The sequence below is a fragment of the Cylas formicarius genome, unplaced genomic scaffold (assembly GCF_029955315.1).
Source record: "Cylas formicarius isolate icCylForm1 unplaced genomic scaffold, icCylForm1.1 PGA_scaffold_4__25_contigs__length_36172078, whole genome shotgun sequence".
Classification (NCBI taxonomy): domain Eukaryota; kingdom Metazoa; phylum Arthropoda; class Insecta; order Coleoptera; family Brentidae; genus Cylas; species Cylas formicarius.
In genome coordinates this window covers 14,258,239-14,285,486 of record NW_026844334.1, presented here as the reverse complement: position 1 = coordinate 14,285,486, position 27,248 = coordinate 14,258,239, and the positions used below count along the sequence as shown (strand labels likewise).

The 27,248-nt window shown below is 34.2% G+C and overlaps 1 protein-coding gene across 7 annotated transcripts in view; it reads right to left on the bottom strand.

Annotated features, from left to right (window-relative positions):
- LOC132701606 (GTPase-activating Rap/Ran-GAP domain-like protein 3) overlaps positions 1-27,248 on the bottom strand; it is a 153,968-nt gene that overhangs the window by 11,370 nt on the left and 115,350 nt on the right. For 6 of the 7 annotated variants that reach the window (XM_060669691.1, XM_060669692.1, XM_060669689.1 and 3 more), the window contains exons 3-10: positions 26,942-27,011; positions 18,251-18,334; positions 13,225-13,306; positions 10,648-10,766; positions 8,878-9,112; positions 7,411-7,509; positions 7,125-7,355; positions 1,102-1,367 (exon numbers count right to left, since the gene is read on the bottom strand). In XM_060669691.1, the coding sequence (XP_060525674.1) occupies positions 1,102-1,367; positions 7,125-7,355; positions 7,411-7,509; positions 8,878-9,112; positions 10,648-10,766; positions 13,225-13,306; positions 18,251-18,334; positions 26,942-27,011 (1,186 nt within the window). Of the gene's footprint in view, positions 1-1,101; positions 1,368-7,124; positions 7,356-7,410; positions 7,510-8,877; positions 9,113-10,647; positions 10,767-13,224; positions 13,307-18,250; positions 18,335-18,887; positions 19,004-26,941; positions 27,012-27,248 lie in introns of those variants that run through there. The other variant, XM_060669694.1, reaches the window with a different exon arrangement.

Genomic DNA, 27,248 nt, shown 5'->3' with positions numbered 1-27,248 from the left:
TTAGTTAGTTTTATAAACAATCCGTTTTCAAAGAAAAAAAACGAAAGCAATCGAACTCGACTGAATTTTTGTATTTTGAAAAACGGCTATAGGAAAATTTGAGAAAAATATTCGTCATTTAAACTAAGTATATTGCTGTATTCATATAAGACAGGAACACTGGACCATCTATGTTTGTTCCTACTGTGATTCGATCAGGATTTTGCGCCACAATATTAAACACGTCTCAGTAAAAATAATAAATGATTTTTTTGACAGCCAAACTTCAACTGTTTTTGCTCGAAAGCTAAAAGCACAACAGAACTGTTTTCAATATGCAATATTCCGCAAAGGTAGGCTACGTATGGACTCAGGTCGAAATATTCATAGTTTTATTCAAACAGTTGTTTGTTTTTTGGTTGGTATTGAACAGTCCTTTCAAGAAAAGTGGGGTTTGTAATATTCCAGCAAACGTGAACTACACAATTCGCATGGGTCGGAACTCATTAAATAAGTAATAGTGAACATTACTCAGTGTTCCTGATGTTTTCTTGTAAGCGCTTAAATAAAAGCCTTTTAGTGAGACTGGACAATAAGTCCATCTACACGAATTAAACAAATCGTATTTTGATAAAACTTTCTTATTGCTACGTGATTTGAAGATAAATAAATTTCGCTTCCATATCATTTTTACTTTTATATTATTTTGCATATGTTGATTCATGCCTGAACTGTAGTACTGTATGTTGGGATAAATCATCCCGCTCTGACAAATCTCGGTGTTTTTCTTACTCTTAACTATTTCGTGAAATGAGAATATTGAATCTCTCAAGTTTGATGATGTTATATAGCTTAAATAATTTTTTTGACGGTGACAATAGTTTATTATAATAACTTTTGTTTTTTTCGCTATGCAGCTATGTCTTTGACTTAATTTTGACAGTATCCGACAATTCTATACCGAAGTCTAAATGGAAGTAAATCGAATTTGATGAAAGGCTCCATGCGCAGACATGCAATCAGCCAACACCATGTTGCTGCATCCCTGAATTTATTTCTCGTATTACAGGAACAATAAATATCGCCGGAAATTGCTCCAGATAAATCAAGTGCATTGCTTACCATCCTCGCGTCGGTCATGTGCTCGGAATACAGATCTTTGATTAGCATATCGAGGGTCCTTTGTCGTTTTCTCGCGAACGTCGGCGTTTCGAAGGTCGCTTTTTCGCCGTTGATAAGTTTGACCAACAGAAATTCGCGGAATAGATAAGGGTCGGTGAATATGGGCGGACAAGGCAAGCTGGGACCGAATAAAGGTACCGCCTCGTCCGAAAATACCGACAAACGATAATAGCCTTGAGTCGTCGTGCTTATCACAGCGAAGACGTCTGGATGATTTATTAAGAATATTTTCAATTTTGAGTTGAGTTTTTTGTATCCTTTTAATCAATATTTTAGTAGTACCTATTGGATACATAATTTCAGGTAGTATAGTATCGAGCTCAACCAATCAAATAAAATTGGTTTCCTGCGTTCCATGTAATCTATAAAGACAAACCAAATCACTCCGTTTGTTATGGTTTTTCACTTACGGCTAATGATTTACTTCGAAAAATGGTATTTTTTCAAACAACTTTGATAATGACTGCTTTATTCACGAGTTTGATTTAGAATCAAGAAGTTTTAGGTACATCCTTGCATAATAGCACAAATACATTCACAGATGTGACCATCAGAACCAATGAATGTCAAAATAAAAACATAGTAATTTTGTTCCTAAACTAAACTGTCCAGAGTAACTCGCGACAGTGGGTGTTTTAAAGTATGGAATAGAAAAAATCTATTTTCAGAGCTTTTCAGTTTTTGTCTATAGCCGACGCGCATTGTATACTATCGACAAAATAGCTTACATATACTTTTTCTATACTGCCTGCTCTAAATATAAAGTATAGTATGGCCCCGCTAAAACTTGTCATATAATATATTGTTATAAATCTGGAAGAAAATTCGGTTTAATATTTAAAATTGATTCCCGTTTCCAAGGTTTAATAGTCAGTCAGGGAAAAACAAAGGAAATTGGTCAGAAATCATGTGACAGCAAAATTTTTTTGTCTGTCCGTCAGTGACACACTTTTACCAAAATACGCCATTTTTAGAAAATTAAGTATGTAAATTATTTACACTATATTTCAGAAAAGTACTGAATATTATTGATGAAATACTAAATTTAATTACATTCTACGATACTCTGTATTTCACTTTTGGAGTGAGGTAACGATATTTTCCCTTCTAGCAATGACTAAACTGAAAATACTGAATACATGCCAGCATTAAATTCAAATAAATAATATTTAGGAGTTTATTTTATATAAAAGCGCTGAATTGTAGAGCCCATTCTTCTTCTTCATGTCGCTTCTCCATACTTTGGACCCCGCATTATGTGACCCAGATAGATGATTTTTCTTCTTTCAACACATCTAACTCTTTGTTTATCCTGACCAGCACTTCTGCGTTGGTCGTGTGCTCGATCCACGATATTCTGTGCATTCTTCTATAGGTCCACATCTCAAATGCCTCTATTTTTCTTTCGTACACTCGGTTAAGGGTGCAAGTTTCTACGCCATAGTACAGCACGATACATAGCACCTCAGCATGCGTACTCTAAGATCTAGAATCAGGTCACGGCTACAGAGCATCTTTTTCATTTTGAAAAATGCTGCACGTGCTTTCTCTATGCGGATCTTGATGTCGGAACAGTAACCGACGGTACAGGTGATATTTGTACCCAGATAATAATATATTTTGCAATTGTTCTCTGTCTATATAAAGGGCAGGGCAGGGCGTTGTTAATTGTTATGATCATATACTTGGACGTTGTGTTGAGCGTCAAACCAAGGTGTCGACTGACAGTGACGACCTTATTTAGCAGTTCTTGTAGATTCATCCATTTTTTTGAGCAAGAAGTACACTGTCGTCCGCATAGCGCAAGTTATTAATTATCTTGCCATTTACTTTGACACGGCGAGAGGACAGAGCCTTGCATAATGCCCAGTTTGACTTCTATAGGGTCAGTCATCGTTTCTTGCACTCGTATGTTGCCTTCTGATTAAAGTAAAGGTCGACAATGATCCTGATGTCTCGCGAGCTCAGGTTTTTCTGATTTAGTACTTCTACTAACTGGTTATGACTCACATTATCAAACGCCTTGTTGTTATCTATGAAGCAGGCGTAAACTCCCTGATTGACATCGAGACAGCTTTGTATGAGGATATTGTACCCAAATAATGCGTCCCGAGTACTGTATTCGTTTCTAAAATCGAACTGCGTATCCGAGATGTTATCTTGGAGTTTCTGAAATACTCTGCGGTGTATAATTTTCAAGAATACTTTTAGTGTGTGACTCATTAAGCTTATTGTACGGTATTCATCACATCTTTTTGCATTTCCTTTTTGGGTGTTGTAACAAAGGTCGATTCTAGCCATTCCGTTGGTATAATCCTCGTTATGTATATTCTGTTGAATAGTGCTCTTATAGAGCCAAATGTTGCTCTTCAATCAACTTCTACACTTCCACAGGTACTTTGTCCGGACCCAGCGCTTTTCCACTTTTTGTTGTCTCATTTATCGTTTTATCTCTTCAGAATCGTAGGCTCCGTTTGTTCTTCAGTAATAGCTTGTATCTCTGTTCTGTGATCATCGAACAAGTTTATGTACCTTTCTCATTGTAGCGATATCTACTACAATGTTTCCGTTATTATGTATAAGGAGGTATGACTTTTTTCTCCTGTACCAGTAAATTCCCTAATTCCATTACGTGATATTAATGCTCGGTGTATTTTGGTGAAAATTACAATAATTGGAAAATTTTCTGGGAAAATGAATAATAACCTGCTCAACAAAATTTGATAATACCATTCAGGGTTTGTTAGTATTTATGCGTAACTGGGAAACAAGGATCTATTACGCTCTTTTATTTAATCCATGGATTGATAAAATAAGTGTTTTTTTTTTCAATTTCGCTGTGTAATTTGAAAGGCGGCCAAATTTGAATATCTCGTGCGCCGACAGAAATTTTTGATATCTAGGTCAATGCACCCGCTTCAAGTGGCATTAAATTCATGTTATGCGGGTAAGAGCACCGTCGAAAATGGCTTTATGAGATTTTATTGTTATTCTAGACGCGGATATTCGGTTAAGGTTTCGGTCACTGACTAATGTTTCGTTTCACATTCTCTTATAACAACAAGCTGGTATTTTGGTAACTCGGTGAAGCCTAAAATTATTTGATCACTTTTATCCCATCCATACTGAAACTCTATTAACTCATGATTCATATTTTTAAGGACTCAAATTAAGTCTTGGTTTATGGTAATCATAAACTTATCTGGGTAATTCTTATTTCGTGCACAAAGTAATATATCTCTTTTAACAGTTATCTATCTGAGTCCCTCGAAGGCTGATTTGATAGGGTACTAAATTTAGTCTACTCTACGTACAAATTATTTATATTCTTTGTATCTTTATCTATATGTCACATTTCATACCTTGAGATACATATCAAAATATTACCTGCACTCAATTCTCAGTGTAAATAAGAGTAAAAGTAAATAAAGTTTTATGAGTCGTTACGGACCAGTACCGGCAAATATGAAACCACCGTTTTGGGTTTTTAATATTTTATTCCTGGAGTACACGCCAAGTACCAGTGAAGCAGCATAGTTTAAGTTTATTATTCTTCTAAAGGACGAAAACATCGCCATCGCAGTAAGCTTATGCGCATGCGTAGATTGACACCGATGGAAAAATATTATTTGTCCATTATTTTTGGGTTGCAAATGTGTAAGAAAATTTGTTTGTGGAGACACAACAAATTAAAGTCTTTGCGAATTAATTAGGATTCATTTGGCATTATCAACAACACTCTACCATTACTTTAATAGAAATTTCTTGCAATGTAATCTAAGGAATGCAGTCCAATCTAGAATGCCTTGGAAGTTAGCGTAGTAAAGAAAATCATGACTAAATATTAAAATGCATATGTCATTGGATACGTAGTGAATTCTCATGTGGTTAGTGGTTTTGTTCAAAATAAGAACCTTTTGCGGTGTTAAAAGAAAACGCAGTTGCACTGGTAAGTCTTTCTTATGTAATTTGGATTTACTAATGTTTCAATTTGTTGATGAGTAATGAGTATTGCATCGGTGATAATAGTTTTGTTTTTCTCATCTGGACGTATTACACGTAGTATTATACTAGTAATCCAACGAATGAGTTTGTGAGCTTTAAATTTATGTGCGATGTCCTATTGTAGTTAAGAAGAACGTCTAATCAGCTTTTGTTTCATATCAATCTTGTTAATAGCAATAGTAGGTCAAATTTTTTTTGGGGTTTGAATTTACGAGATTAGCCATGTTTGTGTTAAAAATTAATCGGGAACTTTTTGCAGTGTTAAGTATCACCCTGTATGTCGTAGTTCTAGTTCATAATGGTCTGTATACCCCTTTTCCAACCAAATTGGGAATAATCATCCCTTCTATTAACCAATCTTGCGTGTTGCTCTCAAGTTTCAACTCATTATTTGGGTTTATTTTTCTCAGTAATCTAAAAGATCGAATCACCTCTATGTACTTGCACCAGGGAAACTAGGTAATGCAGCGCTTTCATTGAGCAATTTCGGATTATCCAAGGCTTACCACTGTTCCAATTACCTCGGTATTATGTCGTAAGACCGCAAACCAAGATTTAACACGCCTCGAAGTTGCCGTCCGAGATGAAATTCCAACCGCGATGGTAACGCTTATAATTTAAGACAAACCAGCTCACGGTCTCAGGGGGTAACGGTTTAGTTAAAAGCAATTCCTTGTTGGCCGCGTCCTATCACACAGAGCGGTTAGTGTTTATTAAATTATCGAGCGAGTAGGAAACAACTGAGAGTTTTTTTAGTGGCTATAAATATTTTTCCTTAATGTGTAATATATTTTTCTAGTCCCTACTCTTTAAGAAGACTTTAAGTGGAGTCACATTCGTTGTTGATATCCTTCTATAACGATTTCCGTTATTTAGGATGAAAACGATATAGCGTGATTTAGTTAAACTTTTGGCTTGGTAACAAGGATCACCCTGACTGACCTAGATGTGAACTTTAACACTCTGAAATGTAGCAGCGCTACTCCGCTCTGTTCATATAATAAAATCTCAGTTTTTCTTAGAACGGAGATTGCATGCACTGACAAAAACATACAAAATAAATTGGTTTTTGTTGTTTTTCTAATTTAACGGGTGCTAAAGTTTAGTAAAGTAAACAAAATAAACAGCTAGTTCAATGCAATACAAAATGCAGCACAAAGAATCGCGAATAAGGCACTAAAATAAACAGTGGGTGTAGATTGTTTTTTTTAAAGAACGTATTTTAAAGAATGTATCTAAAAAATTGTTTTCCAAGCTTAGAGCTTTCGCTGCTGAAAAATAAATTGGATTTTGTAATTAAAACAACATTTCGAGACATCGGGCACTAATTTTATTCTAAAATTAAATGCCCTTGCTAACTTAAGGTTCGTTCCAACAGTTTCTCACAGTCAGGATTATGCGCAATATGGGTGCCACTGACGGATAAAAATTATAATTTTTTGATTTTTTATTTGGTATTGGTCTGTATCGAGTATTTCGAAGAATGAAATACTAAAAATAATATTCCATGGATTCGAGTGTACTTTTCAGTTTCTTTTCATGATTTGAAGAGAGTAACAATTTTAAGTATGTAAATTCTCTAAAGTGGCTCTAACTTCGGACATTTTGTTTTACTTTAAGAACAGGAAATGAAGAGCATCTTAATTTTGTTTAAGGTTGTCTGTGATGCTTAATTGCAAGTTATATTCAAATTTGCAGCTCTGAAATGGTAACACTCAGGCTGCGTCTCGACTTTCGAAACTGCTAAATTGGTTTGTTTTTCTTTTTTTCTCTCTCTCTTGCTATTTTGTTGAGAAATTTGCCTCCCTTTCTGTGCGCAATAAGGTTCGTCCTACATGTGAATTAAAAATAAACCTGCCCCTGCAATAAGGACGGTACTTCTAAATATAGAATATATAAATGCCGTCACGTGGGACTAAGTGAAGTGCCTAACTAAGTGTTTTGTAAGAAAAGGATACGAGTAAATTGCGACTTTATGCATGTGGGATTGAACTGGGCGTGTGAGATCTCGTTAAGGTCTGGATCGTCGCCATCAATGAAAACTATGTTGACTATATCGTTGCCTATGTGACGCTTCCGTTCTACCTGTTGCCGGTTGTCCCGCGAGTACGGCAACAGCGTGGACACATGGAACATAATTTCGTGTCCTTCGTAGATTGTATACACGGAGTATTTACCCGTCATGTCACCTAAAAGATGTGCATAGAGAACGGAAAAAGATATGGGTGAAAAATATTCGCTTACCTTTGATATCTAATCCTCCTCTATATTTATCCCAGCCTTTTAACCGAATTTTATCTCCTAATAGCGAAAGGAATTGGTCGAATCTACTGCTACCGTTTTCTATAAAAACAATTTTTACTTCGATGCGGAAAAAAAAGCTAAAATTGTCTTTGACTTTGGGTTTTACTCCTCCGAAAATTGTTTTCGGTATTTGTTTTCGTGTGGGCGGAATAGGTGTATATCCTTTGTTGTTTTTGTTTTTTTCGAGCAAACATATTAAAATTTTCACACACAAGATTACCAAAATGTCAACAGATAAAGGGACGCTGGATGCATTTATTGTTTTGGTAAAAAAACGTTATTTATTTATTTATTTTCGAATTTGTGGGGGTTTGTACTGGTTTGTTTATTGTAAATATAAGATTTCATATTTTTATTTCTTGATTTTATCAAAATGGTTTTGGAAACTTGTCAAACAAATGATTAATTCTATGCAGGAAGCAATTTGAATATGCAACCTACAAGAAGTTAAATTAAATGGGATTCAATACAATTTCTCCGTTAAAAACCGAAAATCAAACACACTAACAACAGACGAAGATACCAATTCTGAAAAAAAAAAGTGATTTAAGCAAATACTTTGAGAAAAGACTAAGGATTGCTATTTTGTTAATAAACAATGTTCGGTTTATGCGATTACTATAGTTTTTCATAATTTTTGGCGGCAGCACAAAAATATAGCTTATTTTCTTCATGGTATTCAGCCGGTTGACCTTGACTTTGGATCGATATCGTTTGAGACGTTTTATTACATTTTGAATTTCTAATCGAACACGATTGTAAATCAAATTATTATCAGTCAAGCCACACCCTTTCGCACGTGAATAAAAAGATTCTTCACAATATAAACTATTAATAACTCTAGCAAACTTTTCGGTTTCATCTAAAATCCAATTAAATACACCTCTAATAAAAGAATCTATCTTCCATCGCTGCAATTACCACTGGCGAACGTTTATCCGGGTTCTATATACGTGGTGGACCAACCAAAATGAGAGGAGGGTATTATAACAATAACAATAAACCGATGGATATGAATTAAACGCAACTTTATGGATTTTAAATAGTGTTCTGCTATTACCAAACGGACTGGAGAACGGTAAATTAGAGAAACGTGAATTATTTCTGTTTCATTTAATTTCATCAATATGTGGAATACAAAATATGTGGATAGTCGTATCGGACAAGGTTACGAAACTCGAAGATGTGTTTAAAATGTAGCCCTTTAGCTGTTAATCACATCTAGCAATATTCTCTTCCTATTCGGCCCACCCTGTAACTTTGTACCGGAAAATTCTGCAAAGCCATTCGAAATTCAATTCTAAAATTGGCGTTTCCCAAACGTATTGGATATTCGCTCGACTAGCGGTGTAATGTAATAATGTTTTGAACTTGCGTTACAAAAACACAGGGATGTTTAATACTTACCGTTGCTCAGAATTTCATCGTCACTGGTCTGACCTTGCCTCATGTATATAACACCAAATTTAAAATTAACAGAACCCTCTTGTTCCTCTAATAGGAGTAAGTCTTTTTGTATATCCGGAGAAAAAATCTCCTTTGGTCCTTTTTCGATTTTGTCCATGTTCGGGAAATTGGACAGAATCTGTTTAACCGTCAACACTTTCTGCTGCGGTAGCGGTAACGAAATTTTCTGCGCGCCCTGGAAAAAGGTCAACAAATTTTAAGATCCTAAAACTTTGAATAACATTTTCCGGCAACTGGTCTAATACGAGGGGGTACCCATAAAAAACCGGAATTGAATTGCCGCGCGCAGAGCTTGTATAGTACACCTTTCTGCCGCTAAGTTGTGGATAGTACAACTTATTGCGAGTTCAACGCCACCTTCGTTTTAAATTTAACTTGTTTTGTTCACTTGCAGTGCCATTTTTTGTTAACGCTGTTTTTTGTTATTTAATTTTTTTCGATGGCAAGTTTAAAAGAACAACGTGCAGCTGTGAAATTTTGTTTCCTGCTCGGTAAAAGTGCTGCTGAGACTGTTTCAATGTTAAAAACAGCTTATAAAGACGATGCGATGGGAAAAACTCAAGTGTACCAGTGGTTTGTTCGCTTCAAAAATGGCGACGAGTCAATTGATGACCGACCTCGTTCTGGACGTCCATCAACTGCTCGAATCGACGAAAATATTGAAAAGATTCGAGAGTTTGTGCTCACAGACCGTCGACAGACAATTGAACAATTATCAAAGATTAGTGGGTTGTCTTGGAGCACGGTTCAGCGAATTTTAACCGAAGATTTGGGAATGAAAAGAGTTGCTGCCAAGTTTGTTCCTCGTGTTCTGACTGACATGCAAAAAGAACATCGAGTTGAAACATGTCGTGCTTTGAATCAACCGCTTGAAACGGATCCAGATTTTCTTTCAAGGATCATTACTGGTGACGAGTCATGGTGCTATAATTACGATCCAGAAACGAAGCAACAGTCCAGTCAATGGAAGACGTCACTGTCTCCCCGTCCAAAAAAGTGTCGTCAGGTGAGACCTTTAATCAAGCTTTTTATCTGGAAGTTTTAAGAAGATTGCGCTACAGTATTCGACAAAAAAGACCCGATTTGTGGCGGACAGGGGACTGGTTTTTTCACCACGATAATGCACCTGCACACACAGCCATTTCTGTTAAGCAGTTTTTGGTTAAAAATGACATGTTTCCTCTGCCCCATGGACCTTACTCGCCTGATCTCGCTCCGTGTGACTTCTTCTTATTTCCACATGTGAAAAGGGACATGAAAGGACGGCGATTTGACAACATTGAAGAGGTCAAGAAAAAAACGAGGGATGAGCCGTCGGCTATAGCCAAAGATGAATATAAAAAATGTTTCGAACAGTGGAAGCACCGCTGGGACAAATGTATTAGTTGTAATAGATAGTATTTTGAAGGGGATAAGGTCGTTCTGTGATTTTCGAAACAATATATAGTTTATAAAAAATGATTCCGGTTTTTTTTGGATACCCCCTCGTATTTTCTACTGCCTTGAACATCGCGAGGCCATAACCATATACAGATGAAGTATTTCAGAGAAAATCACAAATTGAAATCGATGCATTAAGGCCATAAACATATTTTGTTTCCAGTAGCAACGGCATAGGCAATTAGCAATTAACTTTCTATATATCAGGATTTGTTTCAATGAATTAATGAAATAATGAATTAATATTTTATGGTTTTAATATTAACCTACCGTTTTCTTAAACAATATCGCTCTGTATAGCGGCACACACGTACTATTATCTTCGTTTACCACTATACTGAGAAAAAATGGATTCCTATCGTTATCCAGTCCAACGTAGTTTTGGTGCACTGCAACATATGGTGAATTGAGTGTGTGTTGAATTTGTAGGTTAACATCTTCAATAGCAACAAAAACTTTGTTTTAAATATAAAATCAAATTTTGTTTTACGGCAAAGGTTTCTTTATATACAAAAATAGGTTTTATGTTTGGATTCATATATGCAGTATGTCCGAGTTAAAGATGGAATAGCATTAGGAACATGGAAATAAGAGATCCACAGTCCGTTAAATTGTAATTGCCGCAAAGGTAAAGGAAACTCTATTTATCCATAAATGTTGCCAAGAGATTTAAAGGAAAATAATAAAAGTGACTGTCTTATATGTTTAACATTTATATTCAGTAATTATAAGATTTGACAGTATAATAAGGGGTTTTTGTTTGTGATCGCCTTTTGTTAATTCTAATATTCGTGCATTCGGTGCTAAAGTCTGTTCATAGATATAAGAAAGTGACTAACTGATACGAATTAAGGAAAGACCCGGGCAAGCAGTAAGAATGAAATAATGCCGAACAGGTCCGTACTTTGCTTAGAATTTAATTATTTGGGGTTTTGTTAGGAAAGATACTAAACAATGTTTATTTATTTATGTATGTATTTATGTTTAAATCTAAAATAAAATTAGAAATTATATTTATTACCTACTTAAATTACTTAAAATTATTCACCTGTTCTAATTATTATTTGTTCTATATTATTTTCAATATGAATATACTATTGTTCAGCTTTTTCTATATGTTTAACAGAATTTGCCTAACTTTGTGGAAAGATGTTAAAAACTTCGGTTTCTATAATTTTGAGGACATTGGAGTTAACACGGGAAAAACATTGTTACGACGAATGGCAGATTTCAGTTGCTGCCAAACATGTTCAATGGGATTAAATATACAGTGGTAAGGTGGAAGGAAGCCTTAAAACTGTATGCCCTAGATTTTTTGCATAATTATCACAGACGTATTTCTTTTGTAGGTTCAAGCTTTGTAGAACCTCAATTAATTGCTTTTTGGTATAATCTTCGTGAAAATAAATGTCGTTATAATACATAAGGGGTTTTAGTCAACTGTGTACTGTGATAACTTGCATTGTCCATTACAATGACGCTATTAGGAGGAATGTTTGGAACTAGTTTGTTTTTAAACCAACTTTCAAATATATCAGCGGTGGTGTCTTGATGGTTATGCAGAGAAGAATCTTTAATATTTTTCGCAGACAGAGAAAGTTCATTTGGAATCCAACCATCTTTAGAGCCAGCATGCACAACAGTTATTCTTTTACCTCTTTTTGATGGCGCGTTTGTTTTACACCTATCAGTTGGGTCAACCCAACCCAACCCTTTTCCGGGGTATCATAAATGTCGAACCAGGTTTCATCCAAGTAAATAATTGGCCTTTGTTGTTCTCTGTAAATCCTAATTTTTTCTAGATATTCCAGTCGCCATTTCCGAATTCTAAAAGATTACATTAAAACTTGCATTTTGTCAATTTTTTTAAATCTAAAACCCATGTGTTGAATACACTTCCATAAGGTAGTTCTGACACATTTAACACCGGTTTCATCTTTTTCAATCCTCCTAATTAAGATATCTAATGTAGGCACGCTTTGTTCCTCGTATAACTGGTAAATTTTATCACTTTCATCTATACACGAGAAAATGTCAGCATCGCTTCTTTTTTTCCTGGCTGAAATGGGATTATTCACAATTTTCCATACAGTTGATGTTGGAATTTTTGTCAATGTGGCGGTTTCTTTTATAGATGCTTGCACGCTGGCACCACGTTCAGTGAGAGTCAAATAAACATTGTTTATAACTTCCTCAGTCGCAATAGAATAGTGTTTTCTACATTTGGGCTGGAGCATCTCCTGAGATACACTAGACTGGCACATATTTTGCATAATTCGCACACGATTCAACACACGCTGAATTACACACGAAATAAGAATGATTACTAATCAACTTAAACTAAGTAGTATATCAAATCAAAGAATATTAAACACAGGTATGTATAAAATTATTTTCTATTACGGACCACAATTTTACCTCAATTTAAATTCCGAAACTTTAGGTAATAATCTTGTTGCATTGTATGTTAATGACCACCCTTGGATAATCCCATTCAAAAGCAATTGGTCACTTTCTTATATCTATGCACAGACCATACCCGTCTCGAAAGTGACTCAATCTCTTTCTGCTGCTTAACTCTGCCGATATTTGATATCTATTTATCATCTGTTTCAAAATAAATAATATAAATAAAGATAAAATTCAATTTTCTCCTCCACGCGCTCCGCCGTTACTACTTTTCTAATACGTTTCATCCGATCTTCATGTTACCGCAACCTTAACTTAGACTATACCGCTTTTCGATTGAGTTCTGCCAAAAGTTAGTTAATTTTCCACTCCCGTGCAATATTGAAGTTTAGATCTTCTCAAGTGGTAAAAATATGAGGACTTGGAGAGGATACTTACGCTTGCCTAGAAAGTATTTAAAGTACCATCTCGTTTGGTATTCGGGATTTTCGAGCACCGGCGTGCTCGGGGACCCAAACATCTGAAAGTCGGAAACACAGCGTAAGCGTAAACGGTGAAATCGAGAAATAAATTAAATAGCGGTATTTTTGTGTAGGGGGCCAAAAAACAGCCCCTCCTCGCACGCGTAGCATAATATTTATTGTATTATTACAACTGAGATTTTCATTTACTTGATATTAACGGACATGCTCATTACAGTTCAGACCGTAGCTTATAAGCCTATGGGTCATTTTCGGGCAGGTCGTTTAAATAAATACGCCAAGAATTCTTGTTTAGTTTAACCAAGTTTGGTTCTGGTTCTGATAAGAAAAGAACAAGTAGGTGTATTTAAATAATCATATTTAAATATTAAGCAGATATATTCAAGGAACAGAGAATCGTAGACATAAGAGTTAATAATATTGAATTTAGTGAAACTACAGACGTTTCTCCCTAAGCAACCATAACTAAATCGTTGATATGTCACCATGACACTAGCTATGTACTTCCTAGGTAACTTCTGAAACACCAAGGTAATTAATCACGCTGATATTCTTGTCAGTGGAAAATATTATTCACCACTAGTTTCATGATAGCTTAGATACAAAAAATAAAAAAATAAAATTACTGCTTGGGCTTCGGACCGTTAAATTCATTATTCAGTACATCTACATCAATCCAAGGTAGGTGGAATAAATCAGTTCGACAATACTTATTGCACAAATTTTCAGTTTTGGTTAATTTTGTTATTCGGTGGTGAATATGTTTTTTATTCACAAGTTGTAGACTGTGATTAATTAAAATTGAAAACAATCCCTTAAAATATGCATGTCTCAACCGATCTAGAGCTTTTTATTTGGAAAAAAGCATTCCCGCATATGAAAAACACTTTATACGTGTAGGTGACATTTGAATAGACACAAAATGCACAAAGAAGTTTCGAACGCATTTTTCAGCTTACACGAGAAAGCTTTTATGTACTTTTTTATTTTTTTTGAAGTTTATATCAAACTAGTACCTAGTTACAGAAATAAACAGATGTACTTTCTAATACCAATGCACATTTCAGCGAACTATGCCTTTTCAACCATGTTCTCTGAATTTCTATAATTTAAAAACCCCGTTACCTTTTGATGTACCGAATGCGTACGGGAGTGAGAATATTTCGTCAGTTAAACATGAATTAAATTTAATACGATCATTTTCGTCTCGGTAATTTTCGAACATTTCTCTCTCGATATAGAGGCGTACATCATAATAAATCCGATATGACACAGAGCGACGAAAATTAAGCCTTTCCAAAGTGTAAATTGCATCGGAATATTTTCCTAATTATCCGATTTGAGTGATTTTAGTTAAAAAAAAAAACTATATTAAGGCCTACAAATTTAGAGTCAATAAATTTTGAAGTTAAATTCTCGAAAAGTACACTCAATATTTTGTCAATTCTTTTTTACTGCACGATGTTTTAAATTGTGAGAATGTCACCAATAGAAAGGAAAACTTTTTTTTATTTTTTTTATTGGCTTCTCGGGATTGATTAATTGAATTTTGTTTCATTTCATTTATCCTCAACGTCAATTATTATTATTGTTTTGTTCCTGTTTGTTATTTAAACTTATTCTTAGGTTCCTTTTCGTTAAATTAATTGTAATTTGAGATGAAACTTCTGTTGCGTTTTTACGTGATAATTAATAAAATATTAATGTAACATGTAAAAATTCTCAAAAAAAAAAAGAAACGACGTGACATGATAAAAAGTCACCCTTACAGTGTGTTATTTTTGATTAAAAATTATTTCATGATTTACAAAACAAATAAAATTAGATTTGAATAAAAAAAGGTTTATCAATTGGAGCAAAATATTGCGGCAATCGGTCGTATTGCTAGTGTACGTTATTAAACGGTAAATCGGATTGATCGTATCGGGGATTTCCTTATCCGCATTTTCACTCGAGGTTTCCCTCATAAATCATATTTCTGAAACGGAGTGAGCTCGCATAGCTGATAAATTTTCGCACCTAAACCAGATGCTATGTTATTGTTTCGACTATACGATAATTAATTTGATGCACCGTTTGTGTTTAATTGTCCATTTGACCCTAATACGACTGTTTGTAAGGCACGATTCGGCATGGGACAACCTACTAACAAGATCATGTCTATTTGGTTTAGTCCGTGTACAAGCGAGTTTTAGATAACAGAATATTTAAATGCGAGAGAGTTATGAATCATTATTGAACTGAAAAACTGAGTGGTTTTAGACGTATGATGAATGTCAATGGTTCCGACAATGGACATGTTGTTGACCCACCTGTGCATTACTGTTTAAAATTAGATTTGCAGTTACTTTCCGGTCGTACTTTTTCAAAGTGTGTTCTTGGAAATAGGCTAGTGATTTTAATTTTTTTGCTGAGAAAGGTATTAGCAAAATTGCGTTTTTAAAAAAACCGCCAAAACTCAACATTCGTAGCTGCAAAAGGTGAATGAAGTTAGACAGACAACAATATCCCGACATGTGCACTAGGAAAAACGCGGCCTCATTAGGTTACAGGAAGAAAATAAACTGTAACCTCATGCAAGAAAACGCTGTAGAGCCCCCTATTATTTCTCCGACTCCAACGACGATAGTTCATCTGACTATTCGGAACATGACGACTAAAATTTACAAGTGAAGTTATATTGAAATTCCTAGATTTTTTTAAAAAATATTAATATTTATAACAATTTATCTATTTTCATATTCTTACTTCTATAAGCGTTTTTATTTACTTGATATTAGAATAATTAATATCTTAATTATCTGTCCATCTTTATAACTATAACCATGTATAATTATTATTACATTTATTATTCAAACAACCTATAGTGAAACCTTTCTTACTGTTTACTTTTTTTTTACTTGTTTCAATTGCTTGCCAATTAGTGTGACCCTAATTCAGGAAGGATCCGAGGTCTTAAAAACTGGAATCCTTGCAATTTATCCAAATTTTAGGATTTTACCTTTAAGTTCTCCACCATGTTGTCACTGCGAATTTATATTTTATTACGTTCTAGGATTATAAAAATAAAGTTTCTTGAAAAACTTCAATCAGATTTTATTTAAATGTGGCATGGCCGCCAAGCACCATATTAATTTTTCAAAGAAACTTGCACAGGCTTCTGTAAAACTTCTGGATTCCTCCTGCGTCAGTTTTTGCTGAGTCGAAATTGGTGACGTTTCGCCAATCATCCTGTTGGCTTCATCAGAGCTTGACTGAAACTGGCTCGTATTTTACTCTGTACCTGCTTATATATTGTTTGAGGGGGGCGGAGTTAAATGAGGAGTTAAACACCGTCTCGGATGACTGATTCCCAAATTGGTGACAGGTAGAGACCTGAGTCGCGGTTAAGATTGTTAGGTTGTTTATAGATTTCTATAGACTCTCTAAGATTTTTAGTTTTATCGAATAAAGTTTTATGTCCGCTTTCATGGGCGTGTTCGGCAACAGCTGATGAGTTTATTTGTCTTAGTCGTAAAGTTCTTTCGTGTTCTTTGAGCCTAGTTGATATTTTTCGTCCGGTCTCTCCAATGTATTCTTTGTCGCATATGCATGGAATGCTTTTGGTCTCATTGCTATTGGAAGGTTGTGGCGAAGTGTATTTTTTGATGGAATGCTTAATATCTTTAATGTGGAAATTATTAGAGAGAAGAGCAGAGGTAAGGTGTTTTAATTCTGTTTTCAGTGACTCGGGCTCTACGGTTCTGTAAACAAGAGAGTTGATGATTTTTGGGCCGGATGGTGATGTGATCATGCATTAAGGTATCGGTCTGTGTGCGTAGGTTTTCTGTAAACATAATGACCCAACGTTAGGTCTGAGTTTCTATTGATAAGAATATCTAATATCTAAGAATAGAAGGTTATTATTAGTTTCCAACTCAATGGTAAAACGTGTGTTAGGGTGTATCGAGTTTAAATGTCTAAGAAAATCTACTAGGATTTCTTGACTATGAGGCCAAATAACAAAAGTATAATAGACGTAGCGTTTCCATATTTTTGGTTTTAGATGAAAATTGTCGAAAGCTTTTCAAAGCCTTCCATAAATATCTTCGCTATGACTGGTGACAGTGCTGCTGCTCTTCTCTCTAATAATTTCCACATTAAAGATATTCAGCGTTCCATAAAAAAATACACTTCATCACAACCTTCCAATAGCAATGAGACCGACAGCAATCTTACACTTGCCATTGTGGTCCTTCCTAACATTCAAAACATCACTGACCACATACCAAAAGTACTCAAGAAGCATAACGTCAAAACCAGATTTACTATTTGCAAAAAATCTCTCAACTCTTCGGTCCGTCAAAGACAAAATTCCATTTGAGATGCCAGGAGTTTACAATATTCCATGCATATGTGGCAAAGAATACATTGGAGAGACCGGACAAAAAATATCAACTAGGCTCAAAGAACACGAAAGAGCCTTACTACTAAGACTCATCAGCTGTTGCCGAACACACTCCGAAACCGGACATAAAATTCACCAATTTGGGAATCAGTCCTCCGAGACGGTGTTTATGCCCCTCATTTAAGCTTCGCTCCCCTCGAACAATATATAAGCAGGTACAGAGTAAAGTACGAGCCAGTTTCAGTCAAGCTCTGAAGAAGCTAACAGGACGATTGTATGAACGTCAGGAATTTCGACAAAAACCGATGCAGGAGGAATCCAGAAGTTTTGTAAAAAGTAAGCATCATATTTATTTAAAAAAAATAAAATTAGAACTCAAAGAAATTTCATTTTCATTTAATAAAATTAGTATGACTGTTTGCAAAAATTCCATACTGAGATAATTAGCTCGATGTTAGGCTGAGTTATTAGTCTGACACCAATAGGTAAGTTTTGGTTCATCGCATTTGTTGTATCACAATAATTGGGTCATAGGATTAAATTAATTTAAGAGAGGCGTTTAAATAAAAAAATGAATGAATGTTGCCCGACTTACCTCGTCTTTTTCGCCTGGCGAATCGCCATTTTCGATTCTGAACCGTCTACAATGCTCCTGGCCGTCCACTTCGGGTTGCTGCAACTGCAATGGAATATAAATATATTCATATAAATCGTTCGCAACAACATTGTAAGCTCATATCTAAAGGGTAACATAAGATTTCTTGAGTATTTAAACAGAAAATATTAAGCTACTGACGTGAGAAACGATCTCAAGGAAACAACAAAAATGACGCACCTATATTCCCAGTGGTTTTAGAGGAATATCTGACAAGGATAAATGGTTTATTTTATTGATTCTTATGGCACACAAAAGCCATTAGGTACAGCGCACCGCAGAGCAGGTGATTTAAGGAACTAAAACAAATGGTCAAGCAAAGAGATTAAAATTTTTTTATTCAAACTTAATGCGAATTGTTCCCCGAAAAGTGCTACAGAACACCACAATAATAATATTAATGAGGTAAATTAAATGATACAATCAACTACATTGTTGCAGCTTACTATTGATAAATGGAAATTATTGGGGCTTGAATGAAATTTATTTAGCATCATCAAAAGTTAAATAAATTCATATGTTTTTTTTTTTTCGTTATAATTTAAGTTGTAAATATTTTTGCTATTTAAAAACTTACCATGTCTTGAGTTTCTACACCGGTAATTGATATTATGCTATCTAGTCAATATGTCGCGCATAAAAAAGCAGCCTGGCATGCGTAAATAATCCAGGAAAAATGCGATTGCGTTATCAGTTCCATTCCGTTTAGCATGGCGGAGACGAAGTTGTTCCCCTTTCAACCGCAATAATTTAATCTATTACTGCGACTTAATTAATTAGATAGTTTTAATCGGTTTCCTGGAAACGGTGTATTTTTTAGCGACCGGGGCTGGCACTGTTAGTATCGTATTGTGGTGGGGGGTGTCCAGATGTTGTTTAGCTCTCAGTCTTTTTAACAGTTGAAGATAACCTAATGATTCTTGAGGGTGGACTGGTACAGAACTCTCAAGGCGATTTGCTATATATGTAGACTGAAGAAGTGTTGATGTTTTATGCATTTTTAGAAGTAATGAATCAAATATTCGAAATATATATTTTTTTAATTTCTATTCTTATTTTCATTATTTGCGACATTATCTGATTTCTTTAGTTTCTTATAATTTGCGTTCTTGAAACTACAAATAAATCTAAAAAAATAATTTTACATTAAAAGTTTTTTGTTTTATAATCTTAGTTCTTAAACTTAATTCCCTAACATAAAATTCGTTTTGGCCCCCATGCGAAAGTAAACATTTAAAAATCGACTTTTAGGTGGCCTCAAATTTCTAATAAGTTTGAAATAAGGCGACAATTCTAATTTTCAATTGTATATGTATAATTTGGAAACAAATTGAGCTGTTCTGTCATTTCAAATTGTTAATTTGTATCATAGAGACTGTTACATTTTTTTATCTAGTTTTACCAATGATTCGCCCCTTATTAGTTTCGACGTCGCAATTGGTAAGTACTTTTAAAATGACCAGTGACCTCTAGGAGGTCTGACAAGCCCTTATTGTTAATGTATGGTTGACAATATTGGTTTCCATCGTACTGTGATGTGTAAAAATTTCAACATAGAAGATTTGTTGTGTTCTCCAAGATACCGTAACAATAAATTCGTCGATTAAAAGAGCATTTGCTTTTATGAAGCTGCAGCTTCGCATACATATACTTCGATGTTATATATTTCCAGTCCTCACCTAGATGACTGTGACCTCCACCTTCAAAAAGCGTGCTGGAACTCAGAATACAAGAATAAACCTTATGAGGATTATCAAGAATGAAAGTTCCGATACATACAATACATCCTGAGGGGACAGTGTTATTGTTTCCATGGAACAGAGGGTAAATATTTGTGAGAAGACAGAAGTCTTGGTTTAATGATCTGCCACGATAGCTCGGAAGCAAACAAAGACCAAAAATATCCAGAGATATTGTAGTCAGTTGGAGTTTTTGTTTTATCCTCTTCATAATGTAAAACAGAAGTTTAGCATGGTTGATAATTCCTTTAATACTTGTCAACTCTCCGGTTCAATGTCTAAACGACGTAAATAATTCCCACCTAGAGACAAAGGAAATTTAAAATTTAATGTATACACTGCGTTAGCATATCTTCATTTTCATCATGTCTGTAAACACGAATGTTACTCCATTTTGAATCAGTTCGAACGACGCTGTTAAATAAATACATGTGACCCGTCTTTAAGCCGACCTGAAAATCTATACTTCCAATGGTGGTTTCGACTTGCGATTAATCAAAGTCAAAGACCGAATGTTTCTGAAGTGTTTGTGCGTGCGTGCGTAAATTTACGCCGTAGTAAATATTTATTTAACAGACTGAAAATTATTAGAACAGAATTACATTTTGCCAGTGGATGTGGATCGTCTACATTATCATTGAAAGCTGCAAAATTTCTTAGAATGTCTAACAGCATGGTTTGTAGTGCATGGTTTGTGATAGACAGAGCAAACTATTTTTAAACGACCTGCGATAAATTCTTGGCCAAGGCGTATCCAAAATAATACGTATTGTTAAATTTTTATTTGTCTCCCTCCTTCCCACCTCACTTGAAGCGGAAAACAGTGTGGAACAGAATAGAACTGTTTGTGTCAGATGTTTTTATTAACTTGGATATAATTTTTAACTTCCAAGAAAAATGACAGTTTTAAAATTTCAATTAAGAATATTTAATAAATTTCCATGCCAAAAGGAATAAATTTGAGAACATTATAAAGAAAAACAATTTGGAACAGGAAATCCTTTAAGCCAAAGGAAGCAATCATTTCTTTATTTAAGTTTCAAATCTTAAAAACTCGGTTTCTAAAAAATAATCTTTAGGGACAATTTTATAGCATAGCAAATAGAACTGTTATCTTATTTGTTGAGAAATATAAGTGTAAATTTCCACTAGCTTCCCATTCAAAAATATGTTTGATAACTAAAAAATAATTAATTGTGTTGCATTTTTCAATACTTGCAATTTTGCTATGCCATTATTGCGACTCTGGTCGCATTAATGCTTTGTGTAAATTAAGGGATTATCAGACACATTTTTAAATATGGGGTGAATTTATTATTCGAGGCAACCGAACTTTCAAATTTGAATTAGAATTTTCCGCAGAACTTAAAAATGTTGCGTTTCCTTTGCATTTAAAGATCGCTGTGTGAAAAGTTTAATGTTAATATGATTTACTCTCGCGAACAGTATTTCCTGATTTTGAACACAAAAATATATAAGCACTTAAGATTTTTTATTTTTTGCCATGTTTTCGGAATTCCGTCTGTTTAGTCACATGTACCCACCCTATCTTGTCGTGTAGTGTATGAACACAGTTAGACATTTCCGTAGATCGGTGGATAAAAACGGGACACTTGGCATTCCAGCGCTTTTTCATCGTTATCCACTCCAAATGAAATCGACATTCTTCTCACACTGTCGTTCTTTCCATCGGAACTTTATCCTATTCGATAGGTTTGTTTGAGCTTAGAATTTGGCGAACGACTTGAACGCAATAACCATTATGTATTATGTGAAGTCGTTGTCATTTGCTGTTACTGTGTCTGCCTTTACGTATTCAAATTGTCTCTGAAGCTTTTAGCTTCGCCGTGAAACCGCATACATAGGATGTAATTTGAAAATAACGTTATAGTCTGATCGCTAGCAGGTAGGAGGGATAAAACCTTACAAACTCTAAGTTCTTGACTACATATGCTTTTAAGCAGTTAAGTGAGCAAATAGTCAATGTATAGTTGCTTGGAATTCCTCTAGAATTCCTCCGAATTATTTGGAATTCCTGCGCAGATAAATAATTTTAACATGTCTGAAGATCCCCCAAATTACAAACACCACGTTCCCTTTTAAACAAGAAAATACTGGAGTTTAGCAAAAAGTAAAAAATATATAAAAATAGTGGAAATAATCAGAAATCATGAAAGAAAACAAAAAGAGAAATTCGTCTATTACCAAAAATTTAGCAAGCAAGTGAAGATGACCGTGAAGATTGTCTTTGACTCGTTTGTTACGACCGCTTCAGTAATTCAAAACTGAAAGGTTCAATTTATTCATTGTAAAAAGTGCAGACATCTGCTGTAATTCGAATTTGTTTCTCGCTTTCCTAGGAGTTTTTGTATTATTTTTAAATTATATTTTATTTTCCACTGCGTTTTGTACATAACAAATCATTAAAAGTATTACCTAAATAAAGTTCTGCCAAATTAGTGAAAAACATAGTAGCAACATGCCCCAGCAAAGTAACAACTTACGGTTCGATTATTGCAACCTGACTAGAATAAGTGTTTGTGCTCTTATATAAAAATTAAGATGTCTTTAAACTTAATAATATGTCATTATAGGCTATCATTGAAATATACTTATTCTTCACATGCCTTGTTCATTACAAACGTTGGCTATCATCACGGCAACCCTAATTTTATTCCTGGCTCTCGTCAACTATCTATTTTTCTTTGGACTATTAGCAGCAAAAATGGAATTTATGTCTTATTAGGTGGGCCAAAGCATTCAATCTTGCTGTTCTTAATGGTGAATGTTGGAAATGTGTTTAGCCTATGATATGATATGCCCCCATTAGTGTTTCTATCACTGTTCATGCTTCCACTACATATAACAGTATGGAAACTATATAGCGCTTTTTTAGTCTTATCTTTAGTGGAAATGATATTCTATGTCTATGCGTATGAATAGATTTTTCAGGTTGCTGAATACTGTCCTGATTTTATTTTTATAATAACCAATCCAGCATTCTATTGATTTCTCACTTTTATTTTACGAATTTTGTAATTGCATTACGACCGTCCTAAGCAGTTTCAGTTAAACAAAAAAAGGTCATGGTAATGCAAGCAAAGAGTGTCTCGATCTTCCTCGACCGAAATATATATATATATATATATATATATATATATATATATATATATATATATATATATATATATATATATATATATATATATATATATATATATATATCGGATGTTCAATTACTTTAGTTGACCCTTGCGATTTAATAACATCGTCCTGTGCAAACCCGGATATCCATTTTTAGCCGGCACGGCGAATAAGACCCGCAGTTCGAATTTTATTTAGTTAGGGACGATAGTGGCGCAACGGAATACATTCCCGTGGAAAATTGAACATAGCGATATTATTAGCTAGGTATATATATAACAAAATTTCCATTGAAATATTCGTCATAAGCTTACCTCGCTTATTTTCCTATTTCTTTGCAGTCTATTGAAGCGTTGTTGCTTCGTCAGTTTGATTACATTCCACTACTGAGATTCAACCGTTAGCTAGAAGATTTTTATATGTACAGTGAAGTCCGGACATAGTAAACTCGAAAGTTGCATTAAAATTGTTTCGCTGTATAAGTATATTTGTACACACCTGATGTTTACCCGATGAATGGAGGTTAATAATATATAATATTATGTACGTTGGTTTTGTAAAAAAATGCCATGATATGCTAGCATTTTCTAGATAGCTATATGAATTACGTAATGTTGTCAAAATTAAATATCGTTCTGTACAAAATAAGTAACAATTGAACAAGAACAAGTGAACAACATCTAAAAAAATGAACTAAAACACCTACACCTACTCTTGGATGAACAAATCAGATATTTTGGATTGTACGAGTCTGTTAGAAAAGTTAATATTACTTATATAGCTTTCAAGGTTACAAAAAGAATTGAAAACTTTCTCAGGAATGTCGCGTGACTCCAAAAATGTGCGAATCTCTATTTTTTTTTCCGTCATGTCTTTTACTGAAGGAACATGGATCATGGCCACTTCCTCAATAGCCTCCTCGTTCAGCCCATAACGTAAATCAGTCATTACTTTAATGTTACATTTCATGTTATAGATACCTGTTGACGGCAACTGGATAATTTCGTATTTTGTCAAAGATTCGGTTGGAATAACTTGATCGTCTATTGAAAAGTTCAATTCATCATCAGGGTTAAAATCATCTTCTGCTTCAAAGAATCCTGAATGTTTATAACAGTTTGAAATAGTGTTTTTGCTAACTTCCTGCCAAGCACGGTCAATAAAATTTACAGCATTCAATAAGCTCACTGAAAACTCTTGTCTATCATCAATTGCTTCTATCATCTTTATCAGTAAAATATTCCTATAGTGACACTTAAGGGAATGGATTATGCCTTGATTCATGGGCTGCAGTTTTGAACTGTATCCCACTGAAGCAGTTCTTCGGTAAACAAGTCAGATGCCATCCATGTTTTGCTGTTTGACCTGTACTTGACTGGTAGGGTCTTGTTTTTAAAACATCTTGGGTTTACTGATTTTCCGATAACAAACAGTTTTCTCTTTTCTGTCCCAGACATATTTGCAGTAACCAGAACTGTTATTGGAATTTCAATGTCTTATCACGGGTTAGTTTGTAAAAAAGGTCGACCTCATCGGCGTTAAAAGTTTTGTCCAAAACCCATGTGAGCCAGTTATTAACAACATTCATATCAACTGATACAGACTCACCAACAATTTTTCCTCTAGAGATACAATTTCTCTTCTTAAAACGTTCAATGCAATTTCTGGAACACACAACCTCACTTCCTTCTATTCTACTTCCCATTTCACTTGCCTTTTGCTGAAGAACTGAACCACTCATGGGAACATTTTCTTTTGTTTTTTGGGTAAACCACTGTAAAAGTCCCTTATTGAAGCCTTCATGAGCTCGTTTTCTAAGCCTTTTACAACTTACATTCATTTGACCATAGGACGAGAGAATCGTATCTTTTTTTTTCGAGCTAACGGACACAGTTGCTTTGGGCAAATTCATTTCGCGACACACACACACACACATATATATATATATATATATATATATATATATATATATATATATATATATATATATATATATAATATATATATAACACAATTTCATTCTATAAAAAATTTTCATAGCCAATATAGCGGATTCGGTTTTGAAATTTGTTATATATATATATATATATATATATATATATATATATATATATATATATATATATATATATATATATATATATATATATATATATATATATATATATATATATATATATATATATATATATATATATATATATATATATATATAATATATATATAATACAATTTCATTCTATAAAAAATTTTCATAGCCAATATAGCGGATTCGGTTTTGAAATTTGTTGATAACTAACCCATTCAGTATTTCCGTTGTGTTTTAGATTTGAAATCTGAAGCCAAAACTATGGACAAGATACGTTGATGACGTATTTATTGTATGGCCTTTTGGCAAGGAGGAGCTTTTGAAATTCCTAGATCATCTGAATTCCATTCACCCAAGGATTCAGTTTACAATAGAACTTGAAGAGGATAACAGTCCGCCCTTTTTAGATGTGCACATCACAAGGACCGAAGACGGACATTTGGAACACACTGTCTATAAAAAACCAACACACACCGAGCAATTAATGTATTTGCCACTGCCTGTATCTGTGATGGGTGGTGATGAGATTTAGCGTTCAGATATCTATTAGTGTGTGTTGGTTTTCTATAGACAGTTTGTTCCAAATGTCCGTCTTCGATCCTTGTGATGTGCACATCTAAAAAGAGCAGACTGTTATCCTCTTCAAGTTCTATTGTAAATTGAATCCTTGGGTGAATGGAATTCAGATGATCTAGGAATTTCAAAAGCTCCTCCTTGCCAAAAGGCCATACAACAAATACGTCATCAACGTATCTTGTCCATAGTTTTGGCTTCAGATTTTAAATCTAAAACACAACGGAAATACTGAATGGGTTAGTTATCAACAAATTTCAAAACCGAATCCGCCATATTGGCTATAAAAATTGTTTGTATAATGAAATTGTTAAAAATATATACTTACAAAAATGTTAATATAAACGACAATATCATTATCCAAAAAGTACAAGAAAAATGCAACTTGTCTATATTATTATTACCTTTATTATGAAGAGGGAAAAAACTTTAACCTAAACATTTATAATGACGAATACAATAATAGGCTATGCATCACCTTTTTTTATAAAAAGAAAACAACAAACACCTTCGGTCATTAATCTAAATCAAGAAATATTTCGCAGTCCTATCATTCTAATAAAAAATCGTCTTCATTATCAAAAATATCAAGAATAAGTTTAAGAAATCTATTAATAATTTGTTGATCAATTTATGATCTTTATACGAAAAAGATCTTTGAAATAATGTCGAGTTATGTTGCGGCAAAAGTAGCAATTCTTTTTTTCTCGTATTAGTACTATTTAGGTCCACAAAAGATTCAAGCTTCTTAAACAAATAAGACGGTTGATTGGATTTTGCAAATAATATTAAGCATATCGGAATTATTTTTCCAGGTCTCATTAATAATTCAATTTTTTGATGAAAAATGATCTAAATAATAGACAAGGATTTACCAGCAGTATTCATAGCTTAAGTCAATGTCGGGAAAGTTGTTATCAAACATTACCTAGTTAATAAAGCGGAGCATGCACCGGAAGTTTGAAAGAATGCTTTTACTTTGATGGATACGGCCCGAGGTAAAATGCAAAATTTTTTGGTTAATGTGAAGGAACGTAGATTATCGTAAGCATGATCATAACGTTAATAAAGATATCAACTACTTACCTGTTCGACGGATCCATAATATCTTCTAGAGAACACACCCCTTCTGGATATTAGATCGCTTGCGGTGGAACTGAAACAAAATTGAAAACATTTACAAAAAATATAAAAAATTTCATAATTGAAAATTCCCATTAATCAATTTCTGATAACGGCAGCGGACTTTTAAAAATTACTGCGCCGGTCATGTTTTATCTCGTGGCCCAGAGTAAGCGAAAAATTTTCCAATGTCGAAGACAAACACCGGGAAAACTTTCAGTTCCCTGTATGTTTACCGTGGCAACAGCGTTAAATTAGTACCGTGAATGAA